This window comes from Pygocentrus nattereri, chromosome 25 (assembly GCF_015220715.1).
Source record: "Pygocentrus nattereri isolate fPygNat1 chromosome 25, fPygNat1.pri, whole genome shotgun sequence".
Lineage (NCBI taxonomy): Eukaryota > Metazoa > Chordata > Actinopteri > Characiformes > Serrasalmidae > Pygocentrus > Pygocentrus nattereri.
In genome coordinates, this window is record NC_051235.1 from 2610001 (window position 1) to 2626060 (window position 16060).

A 16060-nucleotide genomic window follows, 5' to 3' on the forward strand; every position below is an offset into this window, starting at 1 on the left:
CCAATCAGGACAGGCTCCTTATTCAGCCAATCAGGAGAGACGCCTTAATCAGTCAATCAATTGAGACACAATAATCAGCCAATCAGGAGAGATGCCTTAATCAGCCAATCAGGACAGACGCCATATTCAGCCAATCAGGAGAGACGCCTTATTCAGCCAATAAATTGAGACATCTTATTCAGCCAATCAATTGAGACATCTTAATCAGCCAATCAGTTGAGATTGCTAAATGATCAGGTGCGATGCCTTAATCAGACAGTCAGGTGAGATGTTGTAATCAGACAGTCAGGTGAGATGTTGTAATCAGCCAATCAGGTGAGATGTTGTAATCAGCCAATCAGGTGAGATGTTGTAATCAGACAGTCAGGTGAGATGTTGTAATCAGCCAATCAGGTGAGATGTTGTAATCAGCCAATCAGGTGAGATGTTGTAATCAGACAGTCAGGTGAGATGTTGTAATCAGACAGTCAGGTGAGATGTTGTAATCAGCCAATCAGGTGAGATGTTGTAATCAGCCAATCAGGTGAGATGTTGTAATCAGACAGTCAGGTGAGATGTTGTAATCAGACAGTTAGGTGAGATGTTGTAATCAGACAGTCAGGTGAGATGTTGTAATCAGATAGTCAGGTGAGATGTTGTAATCAGACAGTCAGGTGAGATGTTGTAATCAGACAGTCAGGTGAGATGTTGTAATCAGACAGTCAGGTGAGATGTTATAATCAGACAGTCAGGTGAGATGTTGTAATCAGCCAATCAGGTGAGATGTTGTAATCAGCCAATCAGGTGAGATGTTGTAATCAGACAGTCAGGTGAGATGTTGTAATCAGACAGTCAGGTGAGATGTTGTAATCAGCCAATCAGGTGAGATGTAATCAGCCAATCAGGTGAGATGTTGTAATCAGACAGTCAGGTGAGATGTTGTAATCAGACAGTCAAGTGAGATGTTGTAATCAGACAGTCAGGTGAGATGTTGTAATCAGACAGTCAGGTGAGATGTTGTAATCAGACAGTCAGGTGAGATGTTGTAATCAGATAGTCAGGTGAGATGTTGTAATCAGACAGTCAGGTGAGATGTTGTAATCAGACAGTCAGGTGAGATGTTGTAATCAGACAGTCAGGTGAGATGTTGTAATCAGATAGTCAGGTGAGATGTTGTAATCAGACAGTCAGGTGAGATGTTGTAATCAGATAGTCAGGTGAGATGTTGTAATCAGACAGTCAGGTGAGATGTTGTAATCAGACAGTCAAGTGAGATGTTGTAATCAGCCAATCAGGTGAGATGTTGTAATCAGACAGTCAAGTGAGATGTTGTAATCAGATTGATTAATGAAGAGTGTTTGGCTCTTTTCATACATGAACCTATTATTCTGTCTCTGTCCAGCTGAGGTTATTATTAGTGACGATACCCTGAGAGGCCAGTTTTGAACATACAAATACAGTCAGATCCATAAATATTTGGACGTTGGCTAATATTACTATTGAACTGTTTATGCCGGAGTTGAAGTTAAATAGGAAATATGAGCTCAATGTGACTTTCAGCTTAAACTTGAGCACATTTACATCGAGATCAGGTGAACAGAGCAGAAACACGATAGGACATGTGGCTACTCTGCTGAGAGAAAGAAAGAGGAAAAGAAAGAAAGAAAGAAAAAGAAAGAAAGAAAGAAAGAAAGAAAGAAAAAGAAAGAAAGAAAAAGAAAGAAAGAAAAAGAAAGAAAGAAAGAAAGAAAGAAAGAAAGAAAGAAAGAAAGAAAGAAATAAGAATGAATAAAAGGAAGAAAGAAATGAAAGACCCAGAGAAAGAAAAAGATCAAGAGAAAAAGAAGATATATAAAGGAAAGAAAGACTCTGTCCCTGAGTGGAGGGTCTCTGACTTCACATCTACAAGGAGGATTGTCAAGGTAGGAGTTTCTAATAGAGTGGACAGTGAGTGGACACAGTGTTTAAAAACTCCAGCAGCACTGCTGTTTCTGATCCACTCGCACAGTGGAGCTGATACAGTGGGCAGTGAGTGGCCACTTTATTAGAAACACCCACCTTGTGCTTCCACTCACTGACCACTTTATTAGAAACACCCACCTTGTGCTTCCACTCACTGGTCACTTTATTAGAAACACCCACCTTGTGCTTCCACTCACTGGCCACTTTACTATAAACGCCCACCTTGTGCTTCCACTCATTGGCCTCTTTATTAGAAACACCCACGTTGTGCTTCCACTCACTGGCCACATTATTAGAAACACCTTGTGCTTCCACTAAATGGATTCTCAAAACCAACCTATAAAATATCGATACAGGACCAGCTCTGTGATCAGAAGCTGACCAATGATGAAGGACTGGAGTACGACTAACACAAGCTATGCATCAGCAGATGAGAATCAGTCTCTAGCTGTATCCTAGCAAGATGGCGCTTCTAAAAGATTGGACAGTGACACATTAATGTTTTCTGTTTATGTCTCTGTTTTGTTCCAGATGGAACCCCCTTGTCCTGGTGGTTGGATAGAGGAGGTGAGAGGAGAACATACTGGGGTGGTTTCCTGCCTGGAGTTCAGCAGTGCTCCTGCAGCCTGGCAGAAAACTGCATAGACATGAACTACTTCTGCAACTGTGATGCAGACAGGAACTCATGGTAAAAGCTCATTTACTCATTCAGCCTAATGAGAAACTGTAGAACGGACTCGGTTTATATCACAATACCTACATTTAGAGTCGGTTATTCATTCAGCCTAATGAGAAACTGTAGAACGGACTCGGTTTATATCACAATACCTACATTTAGAGTCGGTTATTCATTCAGTCTAATGAGAAACTGTAGAACGGACTCGGTTTATATCACAATACCTACATTTAGAGCCGGTTATTCATTCAGCCTAATGAGAAACTGTAGAACAGACTCGGTTTATATCACAATACCTACATTTAGAGTCGGTTATTCATTCAGTCTAATGAGAAACTGTAGAACGGACTCGGTTTATATCACAATACCTACATTTAGAGTCGGTTATTCATTCAGCCTAATGAGAAACTGTAGAACGGACTCGGTTTATATCACAATACCTACATTTAGAGTCGGTTATTCATTCAGCCTAATGAGAAACTGTAGAACAGACTCGGTTTATATCACAATACCTACATTTAGAGCCGGTTATTCATTCAGTCTAATGAGAAACTGTAGAACGGACTCGGTTTATATCACAATACCTACATTTAGAGTCGGTTATTCATTCAGTCTAATGAGAAACTGTAGAACAGACTCGGTTTATATCACAATACCTACATTTAGAGCCGGTTATTCATTCAGTCTAATGAGAAACTGTAGAACGGACTCGGTTTATATCACAATACCTACATTTAGAGTCGGTTATTCATTCAGTCTAATGAGAAACTGTAGAACGGACTCGGTTTATATCACAATACCTACATTTAGAGCCGGTTATTCATTCAGTCTAATGAGAAACTGTAGAACGGACTCGGTTTATATCACAATACCTACATTTAGAGTCGGTTATTCATTCAGCCTAACGAGAAACTGTAGAACAGACTCGGTTTATATCACAATACCTACATTTAGAGTCGGTTATTCATTCAGCCTAATGAGAAACTGTAGAACAGACTCGGTTTATATCACAATACCTACATTTAGAGTCGGTTATTCATTCAGCCTAATGAGAAACTGTAGAACGGACTCGGTTTATATCACAATACCTACATTTAGAGTCGGTTATTCATTCAGCCTAATGAGAAACTGTAGAACGGACTCGGTTTATATCACAATACCTACATTTGGAGTCGGTTATTCATTCAGCCTAATGAGAAACTGTAGAACAGACTCGGTTTATGTCACAATCCCTACATTTAGAGTCGGTTATTCATTCAGTCTAATGAGAAACTGTAGAACAGACTCGGTTTATATCACAATACCTACATTTAGAGTCGGTTATTCATTCAGCCTAATGAGAAACTGTAGAACGGACTCGGTTTATATCACAATACCTACATTTAGAGCCGGTTATTCATTCAGTCTAATGAGAAACTGTAGAACGGACTCGGTTTATATCACAATACCTACATTTAGAGTCGGTTATTCATTCAGCCTAATGAGAAACTGTAGAACAGACTCGGTTTATATCACAATACCTACATTTAGAGCGGGTTATTCATTCAGCCTAATGAGAAACTGTAGAACGGACTCGGTTTATATCACAATACCTACATTTAGAGTCGGTTATTCATTCAGTCTAATGAGAAACTGTAGAACGGACTCGGTTTATATCACAATACCTACATTTTGAGTCGGTTATTCATTCAGCCTAATGAGAAACTGTAGAACAGACTCGGTTTATATCACAATACCTACATTTAGAGTCGGTTATTCATTCAGCCTAATGAGAAACTGTAGAACAGACTCGGTTTATATCACAATACCTACATTTAGAGTCGGTTATTCATTCAGTCTAATGAGAAACTGTAGAACGGACTCGGTTTATATCACAATACCTACATTTAGAGTCGGTTATTCATTCAGTCTAATGAGAAACTGTAGAACGGACTCGGTTTATATCACAATACCTACATTTAGAGTCGGTTATTCATTCAGTCTAATGAGAAACTGTAGAACGGACTCGGTTTATATCACAATACCTACATTTAGAGTCGGTTATTCATTCAGCCTAATGAGAAACTTTAGAACGGACTCGGTTTATATCACAATACCTACATTTAGAGCCGGTTATTCATTCAGTCTAATGAGAAACTGTAGAACGGACTCGGTTTATATCACAATACCTACATTTAGAGCCGGTTATTCATTCAGTCTAATGAGAAACTGTAGAACGGACTCGGTTTATATCACAATACCTACATTTAGAGTCGGTTATTCATTCAGTCTAATGAGAAACTGTAGAACGGACTCGGTTTATATCACAATACCTACATTTAGAGCGGGTTATTCATTCAGCCTAATGAGAAACTGTAGAACGGACTCGGTTTATATCACAATACCTACATTTAGAGCGGGTTATTCATTCAGCCTAATGAGAAACTGTAGAACGGACTCGGTTTATATCACAATACCTACATTTAGAGTCGGTTATTCATTCAGTCTAATGAGAAACTGTAGAACAGACTCGGTTTATATCACAATACCTACATTTAGAGCGGGTTATTCATTCAGCCTAATGAGAAACTGTAGAACGGACTCGGTTTATATCACAATACCTACATTTAGAGCGGGTTATTCATTCAGCCTAATGAGAAACTGTAGAATGGACTCGGTTTATATCACAATACCTACATTTAGAGTCGGTTATTCATTCAGTCTAATGAGAAACTGTAGAACGGACTCGGTTTATATCACAATACCTACATTTAGAGTCGGTTATTCATTCAGCCTAATGAGAAACTGTAGAACGGACTCGGTTTATATCACAATACCTACATTTAGAGCCGGATATTCATTCAGTCTAATGAGAAACTGTAGAACGGACTCGGTTTATATCACAATACCTACATTTAGAGTCGGTTATTCATTCAGCCTAATGAGAAACTGTAGAACGGACTCGGTTTATATCACAATACCTACATTTAGAGCCCGTTATTCATTCAGTCTAATGAGAAACTGTAGAACAGACTCGGTTTATATCACAATACCTACATTTAGAGTCGGTTATTCATTCAGTCTAATGAGAAACTGTAGAACAGACTCGGTTTATATCACAATACCTACATTTAGAGCCGGTTATTCATTCAGCCTAATGAGAAACTGTAGAACGGACTCGGTTTATATCACAATACCTACATTTAGAGCCGGTTATTCATTCAGCCTAATGAGAAACTGTAGAACAGACTCGGTTTATATCACAATACCTACATTTAGAGCCGGTTATTCATTCAGTCTAATGAGAAACTGTAGAACAGACTCGGTTTATATCACAATACCTACATTTAGAGTCGGTTATTCATTCAGTCTAATGAGAAACTGTAGAACGGACTCGGTTTATATCACAATACCTACATTTAGAGCCGGTTATTCATTCAGTCTAATGAGAAACTGTAGAACAGACTCGGTTTATATCACAATACCTACATTTAGAGTCGGTTATTCATTCAGTCTAATGAGAACCTGTAGAACGGACTCGGTTTATATCACAATACCTACATTTAGAGCCGGTTATTCATTCAGTCTAATGAGAAACTGTAGAACGGACTCGGTTTATATCACAATACCTATTTTTCTTTCGTTTTGAATTGTGCTTTCAGGGAGAATGACACCGGACTTTTGTCCTATAAGGATCACCTCCCAGTAACGGAGATTGTGGTTGGAGATACGAATCGGACGGGTTCAGAAGCTGTTTACAAAGTGGGTCCTCTGCAGTGCTATGGCGACAGTAAGCGAACACATTAATATTTCTTTTTATTTTCTCCTTGTGAAGCCTGTGATGCCTTAAATGACATCTTTGTCATTAGCCAGCTGTAAAATGTTTCTTGGAGCTTTTTATGTCCCTTATAGTTAATTAATATCTGATGTCCAGACGCTGTCCTCACATAACTGCCTGGCAGACTGCTCTTAAAATGCAACTCGTGTTTTCTTCAGACTTTTCTCTTTCACCCCATCGGCTAGGACATAGTGACCTGCAGGGATATGGGAAGTCAAATGTGTTATGAATGTACAGCAGATTTTTTGTCCACTAGGGGCAGAATGAGTGCATAAAAAGAGTCCCTGAAAAGTTCTCTGCCAGACGGGGACCATTCCAGAACTTAAAAAGTTATATGACCTCTTAAAACTTCAAGCAAGCTCTGGCTGGCATTGGAATAGTGATGCACTGGCCTACTGTGCAGTGTTGTTGTACAAATATCATCAATACAAAAGTGCGATCATGAAATAACCTTAATTGTGATCCTATCACGATGGTCAATGTCTGGCTTTAGATAGACTTTAGATTTAGATAATCCAGAGACCCTTAGGAATCAAGTTCCATTAACTGTTTACTTTACTTTAACTGTTTTACATGGCAGTAACTTCCTATCACTTAGACAATCAATAAATATGCAATTTCACCAGGATTCCCCAAACTTCACTTGCAACCTGTAATGTACGTCGCCATCTGGTGGTTGGGATATCTGTGGACAACATTAATTAGCATTATGTTCCTCATCTCATAGGGTTTCTGTGGAATTCGGCTTCGTTCTATCAGGAGTCGTCCTACCTCCACTTCCCCACGTTGCAGGCTGAGCTCAGCATGGACATCTCCTTTTACTTTAAAACCACAGCGCCCTCTGGAGTCTTCCTGGAGAACCTCGGAGTCAAACACTTTGTCCGGGTGGAACTGAGCGGTGTGTACATTTTAAATTTTTATTGACAGCTGTAATCAGTGAGCTAATGCTCAGCAATGAATGGGAGAATATTCAATATCCTGAAATATTATGAAAACATATATGAGTCATTCCACTTATATAATACATCATGCTTTTTACTCTACCTCTTATTCTACCACAGTCAGTATATGCACAGCAATCACCTGGGTTGCAATGGCCTAGCAACACATTAGCAACCACCTGGGAAGCAATGACCTAGTAATACCTTAGCAACCACCTGGGTTGCGATGGCCTAGCAACACCTTAGCAACCACCTGGGAAGCAATGACCTAGTAATACCTTAGCAACCACCTGGGTTGCAATGGCCTAGCAACACCTTACCAACCACCTGGGAAGCAATGACCTAGTAACACCTTAGCAACCACCTGGGTTGCGATGGCCTAGCAACACCTTAACAACCACCTGGGAAGCAATGACCTAGTAATACCTTAGCCCACCACCTGGGTTGCAATGGCCTAGCAACACCTTAACAACCACCTGGGAAGCAATGACCTAGTAATACCTTAGCAACCACCTGGGAAGCAATGACCTAGTAATACCTTAGCAACCACCTGGGTTGCGATGGCCTAGCAACACCTTAACAACCACCTGGGAAGCAATGACCTAGTAATACCATAGCCCACCACCTGGGTTGCAATGGCAGAGCAACATCTTATCAACCACCAATTAATTTATCAAAAGCAATCATCACGGTTCTGCATTTACTTTAGCTTTCATAAGCAATATTAATAACCGTTGTCAAGCTGAGTTTCCCCTTTTGTAGGTAAACATTTCTTATTTTTTCTAGCCAAATTAAATGAAGCATAAAATCAAATTTTTTAGCGGACAGAATATGACTGAATATCAAGTGTTGTACCAAGTCTATTAGAGATTGCTCCACACGGTTTGACACATTCAGATGCCAGTTGATGGTATATAAGCTTCCCTTACTAGCTACATTAGGCTCGTAGCTCCAGTGCTCAAACTGCAGACACCAAAAACGGCTGATGAATTATATTTCCAGACTCCAGCGCATCATTAGTGGCACATAAAATGTTTGCACAGCCGCTGGTCAGTGGATTCAGCAGCTTCATAAATGAGTTGTAAATATGAACGGAAAGTGGTGGTACAGAGTCAAATAGGAAAACCGTTTCATTTCAAATTTAATTTGCCAGAGAACAGAACCAAAACATCAAGGACTGTGTCACCGTCCAATTACTCAGGCACTGTGCTGTGTTATTAACAGCTGTGGCAGGAGATGGGAACAATGCCTTTGTCAGAAGGATGAAATATTGGTGTGCTACGTTGGATTGTGTAATAGTGAAAGGATCTGCCAGGTGCCTGCTGAGTTCAAGGATAACCTGACTTACAGGAAAACACTGGAGAAGTTAATAAGGCTGTTCTGTGAGAGACGGCACGCTGAGGCGGCCCGTTGTTCTGCTGGATTGATGAATGCAGGAGAAGTTGTTCATTTTTAGAGGTGCTAATGCTTCCAATTCAGACTTTTTTACATTTTCAGGTTTTTGGAGGTGCATTTGTTTCTCTAGAATTTAGAACCATTTTGCCAGCTGTGTTATTGCACACTGTGGAATTAGACCTCCGGGTTTAACCCATCCGTGAAGTGAAACACCACATACACACTAGTGAACACACACACTAGGGGGCAGTGAGCACACTTGCCTGGAGCGGTGGGCAGCCCTATCCATGGTGCCCAGGGAGCAACTGGGGGTTAAGTGTCTTGCTCAAGGGCACTTCAGTCATGGACTGTCAGCCGAGGGGATCGAACCGGCGACCTTCCGCTTCACAGGGCTGGTTCCCTAACCTCCAGCCCACAACTGCCTCAAATGGGCAGTCATTATGTTCACTCATTTCATAAGACTTTATTTAGATGGTCCACTGTAGATGCTTAATGTATATTATATTGCCAAAAGTATTCGTCTGCCTTCACAAGCTTATGAACTTGAGTTTCATCCTGTTCTTAATCTATAGTGTCTAGTGTGATGTTGACGCACCCTTTGCAGCTATAACAGCTTCAGCTCTTCTGGGAAGGCTTTCCACAAGGGTTAGGAGTGTGTTTATGGGAATTTCTGACTGTTCTTCCAGAAGCACATTTGTGAGGTCAGACACTGATGTTGGACGAGAAGGCCTGGCTGACAGTCTCCACTCTAATTCATCCCAAAGGTGTTCTATGGGGTTGAGGTCAGGACTCTGTGCAGGCCAGTCAAGTTCTTCCACACCAAACTGGCTCATCCACGTCTTTATGGACCTGCTTTGTGCACTGGTGCGCAGTCATGTTGGAAAAGGAAGGGGCCGTCCCCAAACTGTTCCCACAAAGTTGGGAGCGTGAAATTGTCCAAAATCTCTTGGTGCTGAAGCTTTAAGAGTTCCTTTCACTGGAACTAAGGGGCCGAGCCCAACTCCTGAAAAACACCCCCACACCATGATCCCCCCTCCACCAAACTTTACACTCGGCTCAATGCAGTCAGACAAGTACCGTCTCCTGGCAACCGCCAAACCCAGACTCGTCCATCAGATTTCCAGATGGAGAAGCGTGATTGGTCACTCCAGAGAACACGTCTCCACTGCTCTAGAGTCCAGTGGCGGCGCTTTACACCACTGCATTCCACGCTTTGCATTGCGCTTGGTGATGTAAGGCTTGGATGCAGCTGCTCGGCCATGGAAACCCATTCCATGAAGCTCTCTACGCTGTTCTTGAGCTGATCTGAAGGCCACATGAAGTTTGGAGGTCTGTAGTGATGGACTCTGCAGAAAGTCGGTGACCTCTGCGCACTATGCCCCTCAGCATCCGCTGACCGCTCTGTCATTTTACGTGGCCGACCACTTCGTGGCTGAGCTGCTGTCGTTCCCAGTCGCTTCCACTTTGTTATAATCCCACTGACAGTGGACTGTGGAATATTTAGTAGTGAGGAAATTTCACGACTGGACTTGCTGCACAGGTGGCGTCCGATCACGGTACCACGCTGGAATTCACTGAGCTCCTGAGAGCGACCCATTCTTTCACTAATGTCTGTAGAAGCAGTCTGCAGGCCTAGGGGCTCGGCTTTATACACCTGTGGCCTTGGAAGTGACTGGAACACCTGAATTCAATGATTTGGATTGGTGACTGAATATGTTTGGAAATATAATGTATCTTTAAGTAACATTCAACTATATATACATTAAATGCATCTGAACTTTAAGTCATGTTATTTGGATGGTCGACTGGTCGTCTTTAAATAACATTCAACTGAGTTCCATTAAATTCAACTCAACGTCAAGTTTAGTAACTCTAATCACTCCTGAACATCACCAGAACATTTGTTAATGATTTGCGTGTCTGTAGAGTATCTATAGGAGACCATCCAAATAAAGTGTGACCACTCGTTTTTTCAGAAACTCTATTACTTGGTGTCTGAAGCTTCTTGGCTTCTTTGTACATTGGCGCTACGAGACTAATGCAGCTAAGTAGAAGAAGCTTGTGCCACACCAATTAGCTTGGTGCTCACAGCCCATCACATACTTGCCTTGTCGAACCTCAAATAGGCTTTTGTGGGCTTTTGCCCAAGATAGTGATGTCCAGTTGCACCCACCAGCTAAACTTCCAAGGCTAACATAGGATTCCTCCAAGACACGTGACACATTATGCAGTTTGTAGGACTTTTACTGTATGCTAATTGGTTGGGGTCACATTACTCCAGGTGGAGCAACATCATTCTCGTCTATTTGATTCAGTGAACTTTGACTGACTTAATGCCATTTTTTTCAATGGTGATCTTTTAAGCACATGTAAAAAAAATGGGTCAATTCAATGAATTTCACTGTGGTTTCTTTTCTTAACACGTACAAGAGCCACGTCCATGACTCTGGTGAACATCACTGAACTATCGCTTTAAACCTCTTCCCGACCCGCCCTCAGGTCCGTCAGTGGTGACGTTTGCGTTTGAGGTGGGGAACGGGCCGGTGGTGCTCACGGTGAAGTCCCACATCCCGCTGAACGATAAGCAGTGGCACTACGTCCGAGCGGAGAGGAACGTGAAGGAGGCGTCGCTGCAGGTGGACCAGCTGCCCCTGCGCTTCCTGGAGGCGCCGTCCGATGGCCACAACCGGCTGCAGCTCAACGGCCAGCTGTTTATCGGTAGGCCACGCCCACTCACTCTTCTTCTCACCCTAGCGTGCTTTGAGATAGGCCAAAACCACGTCCAGTCTATCGCCCAGTGCAGTGTGCAGGTAACTGGACAGCATTACTGTACCAAAACACTGATCTAGACTAGGCATGGTTCAAGTTAATGTCCTTTTCAAGAGCAATCTGATCTTGTTCATCGTTTATCATGTTAATAATACATTAATAATGCATTAACAATGCCTTAATAACACATTAACTACTCTTTTAAAGTTTGACTTGCTGAGCAGTAGCACACTGTTAGTCAAAAGGTTCTATGTAATCCTGAAAAAAGGTGTTTAGTGAAGGCTGTGCTCTTAAAAATGATGGTTCTTCAAGGGTTCTTTAGTAACAACAGTGGTTCTATATAGAACCATGAACACTCAAAGAACACTTTGCATGATTAAAGGGTTCTTTGCATCATGTACGGGCTCTTCAGGTGGCTGAAGAATGTTCTTTAGATGATTCTGTATAAAATATTTCTGAAAAGGCTTCTGTTTAACCCTTAAAAAGGGTTCTGCTATTCTAACATGCCTGACATCATATCAGTAGAAGAACCCTTTTTAGTGCTGTATAGAACCATTTTCAAAAAGGTTCTAGATTGAACAATTTACATCACACTATCCATCAGTCTGACAAATCTTTTCCCAATGCAAAAAAACCTGGAAAGGGTTCTTTGAATGCTCATCGCTCTTACAGAACCATTTTCATTACTAAAGGACACTTGAAGAACCTTTGCATGCTTATGTGGTTCTTTGCATGGTGAAAGAGTTCTTTTTAGTTTTGTGGAGAATGTTCTGTATATGGTTCAGTCTAGAACCTTTCTGAAAATGGTTCTATTTAGCACCAAAAACGTGTTTTGATGACATACTTGTGTACCACAGAAGACACTTTTTTCAGTGCTATTTAGAACCGTACAACAGCAATTTCACCATGGAAAGAACCATTTAAGCATGAATTGTTCATTGGATGTTCAGGGTTCCCTGAACTTTTACTAAAGTGACCTTCAGCAGACCAGACTGGACATACCTTCAAAGGAGAACCACAGAGCGATCAAACTAGTGAAGCAGCAGCTTGGTGCATCCCCTCCAGATCCCCTCCAGAACCTCCACAGGAGGACGAATCGATGAGCTGAACGAAGCCAAGAGATACAATCGCAGAGCAGCTGAACTTCTGACTGTATATTCTACACATTTTAATGCACAGTTACAGTTTATTAGTGTAATTTAATCTAATGAAGTTCAATGCAGCCTGTGCGAAAGTGACAGCAATAGAATCAAAACGGTAACTTTACAGGAGAAGGAAAAACCTGCCTTACTTTTAATGTAACTCAATGGAACCAGACGTATTTCCAAGTCATTTTGGGCCGTTTCTTTTGGTCCATTCTTCATGAAATTTATAAACCGTGTAAAGAATAACAGGCATTTTCAAATTATGTCAAAAACTGAAAAATGACAAAAAAATGGAGGTACGAGGTTTTCTTACGACAGCAGTGATGAATGGCACAGCAGTCTGCAGGTTTAGTCCTGGTACTGGAACACTTGAAGAACCTTCATTTTTAAGTGTGCAGGGAACTGACCAAAAAGCAGGATGTAAGTAAGAACCCAAGAGCCTCAATCTTTAAAAGATGGATCTTTAGGGGTTCTTTAGTAAAGTCGCTCCATGTAGATCCACGAACACTCAAAGAACATTTTGCTTGCTGAAATGGTTCTTGGAAACTGGTCCTCAGATTGTGTTGCATATGGTTCTATACAGAAGCTTTTTGAAAATCGTTCTATACAGCACCAAAACGGTTCCGCTTCTGTTGCAATGCCAAGCTTGTATGTCGAAGAACTAGAATAGACTAGAACGTTTTTGATACTATAAAGAACCACATGCAGCACATTTTGCATGAATCTGAAGAACCATTTCACATTAAAGCATGTAAAATGGTTCTTTGGATGTTTTATGGTTCTATATCGAACATGGCCTTACTCAAGAACACTTGAAGAACCTTCCTTTTTAAGTGCGTAGGCATGTAAGTAGGATGCAAGTAAGAACCCAAGAGCTTCAATCCTTAAAAGATGGCTCTTTAGGGGTTCTTTAGCGAAGAAGAGAGTGGTTCTATATGGATCCATGAACACTCACAGAACATTTTGATGCTGAAATGGTTCTTCAGATGGATGGAGAATGTGTTGCATATGAAAACGGTTCCATACAGAACCTTTTTTGTCAAGCTCGTTTATAATAGAATAACTTTTTGGACGCTGTAAAAAACCACAAACAACACAATATTTTGTATAAATCTGAAGAACCATTTTGCCTGATGAAGAACCATTAAACTACACATAGAACCATGGTGCCTTGCGATGGACTGGCGACTTTTCCAGGGTGTATCCTGCCTTCTGCCCAATGACAGCCGGGATTGGCTCCAGCTCCCCCTGCGACCCAGAAGGAGAAGAGGCTTAGAAGATGTGTGTGTAGAACCATGGTTCTGTATAGAATATTGTCTTTAGAACCATCTTTTTTAGATGTGTTTGTTGGTGGGCACTTGTGGGCTGAAGGTTATGGAACCAGCCTTATGACCAGAAGGTCGCCGGTTCGATCCCCTTGGCTGACAGTCCGTGACTGAGGTGCCCTTGAGCAAGACACCTAACCCCCAACTGCTCCCCGGGCGCTGTGGATAGGGCTGCCCACCGCTCCGGGCAAGTGTGCTCACTGCCCCTTAGTGTGTGTGTGTGTGTGTGTGTGTGTGTGTGTGGTGTTTCACTGCACTGGGTTCGATTGCAGAGGTGCAATCAATAATAATAATAAAGACACAGAGACAGTAAATGAAAAAATGGGAAAGACACGCCCAATATGCAAATGAAGGGAGCCAATAGCCAATAATATCATGTCTCTTCTGCCAGTTTCTCCAGGTTTCACATCATTCTCGTCTATTTAACTCAATGAACTTTGACTGATTTAGCATTTGATGACATTATTTATGGTTATAAATTCAAAATAAGGTCATTTATTTTCTCTTAGATATCAGCCAGATGGGTCGGGTGGCTGGGGGTGCACAAACCTACGCGCCTGACTGTATAAACAGCGTAGCAGTCGGCAGGTTTCGTCCTGGTATCTATAGGCTGAGAGCCGACAGGCGGCTGTTTACTGATCTGCAGCGCAGACGTCGGAATATAATCACCGCTAAGTGTTATTATGATACATCATACTGTCAAATATTCGTCTGGAATTAGTGGCTCTTTTATATCTCTTCATTAGGCCCGGCTTGCGGGACAGACTGATCTAATCTCCAGCAGCTGTGCTTTGCAGACTGTGAATTAAGATGAGATTTGTCTTGAATCGTTTCCTCCCCAGTTATTCGTCCTTTACTCTTTCATTATCGCGCTCTTTCTTTCCAATATCGCAACGAGAGCCGATTCTGCTGTTTATTGAGTTATCTTCTTTCTAAAGCTGCGATTACCCCCCCCCCCCCTAAAATCTGTCGAGGAAACCTTGTTTTATGCCACACTGACTGGACTTCACTGAACTGAAATTGCCGAAATCTTCATGAGCCTCTAAGCGGTTTATTAAAATTACACAGTCTGATATGATCATGTGTGAAAACGAGCTTTGTAGACTAGTTTCAACACTTGTGGACATATTTGCCCAGTATTTGTGCTGCCTAGAGGCTAAGAGAGCAGCCTTTGCATTTATTCATGATAACTACCATGTTATTACATAGTAATAAATGGCAACCGGCTGTTTATAACAGTACAATTGCCATTTCTGTTTGCGAAAGAGTTGTCACTGTGGTCTGAGTGAGGTAGACTGTGTTTTTCTTTTCCCCCAAGGTGGAACCGCCTCCAGGCAGAAGGGATTTCTGGGATGTATCAGGGCATTAAATGTTAACGGATTGACCCTAGACCTTGATGAGCGAGCGAAGATGACTCCAGGGGTCAGCTCAGGCTGTCCGGGTCACTGCAGCAGCCAGAACCGACTGTGCCACAACCGTGGCCGCTGCATTGAGAAGAGCAGTGGATACGTGTGTGACTGCACGCACTCAGCGTACGGAGGACCGCACTGCCAGAAAGGTACCTTTCATATTGCGGAGATTGCAGATTGTAAATATGAGCTAAATATTCCACCAATGTAACTAAAGGGACACTTCACTTGGTTAAAGACTGGGCAGTCGTGGGCTGGAGGTCAGGGAACCAGCCTTGTGACCGGAACGTCATCAGTTTGATCCCCTGAGCTGACAACATGTGACTGAGGTGTCCTTGAGCAAGACACCTAACCCCCAGCTGCTCCCCGGGTGGTGTGGATAGGGCTGCCCACCGCTCAGGGCAAGTGTGCTCACTGCCCCCTAGTGTGTGTGTTCACTAGTGTGTATTGCAGAGGTGAAATTTCCCCATTGTGGGATTAATAAGGGTCACTTCATCTGCGTTAAGACTGTGGAGAACATATCCGAACTGGCAAGGCTTTATACGGAAGACCTTATACGGAGAGTTTCGGAGCATTAATAATTAAAAATGATCAATAATATGGGTTCTTAGGTGGTTGCTATGGTATTCCATGTGGTTGCCA

At 42.0% G+C, this 16060-nt stretch overlaps 1 protein-coding gene across 2 annotated transcripts in view; it reads left to right on the forward strand.

Annotated features, from left to right (window-relative positions):
* The window catches only part of cntnap5b (contactin associated protein family member 5b), a 134412-nt gene that overhangs the window by 96132 nt on the left and 22220 nt on the right, over positions 1-16060 (forward strand). For both annotated transcript variants that reach the window (XM_037534625.1, XM_037534626.1), the window contains 5 exons: positions 2473-2629; positions 6259-6386; positions 7162-7332; positions 11270-11488; positions 15328-15567. In XM_037534625.1, the coding sequence (XP_037390522.1) occupies positions 2473-2629; positions 6259-6386; positions 7162-7332; positions 11270-11488; positions 15328-15567 (915 nt within the window). The remainder of the gene's footprint in view (positions 1-2472; positions 2630-6258; positions 6387-7161; positions 7333-11269; positions 11489-15327; positions 15568-16060) is intronic.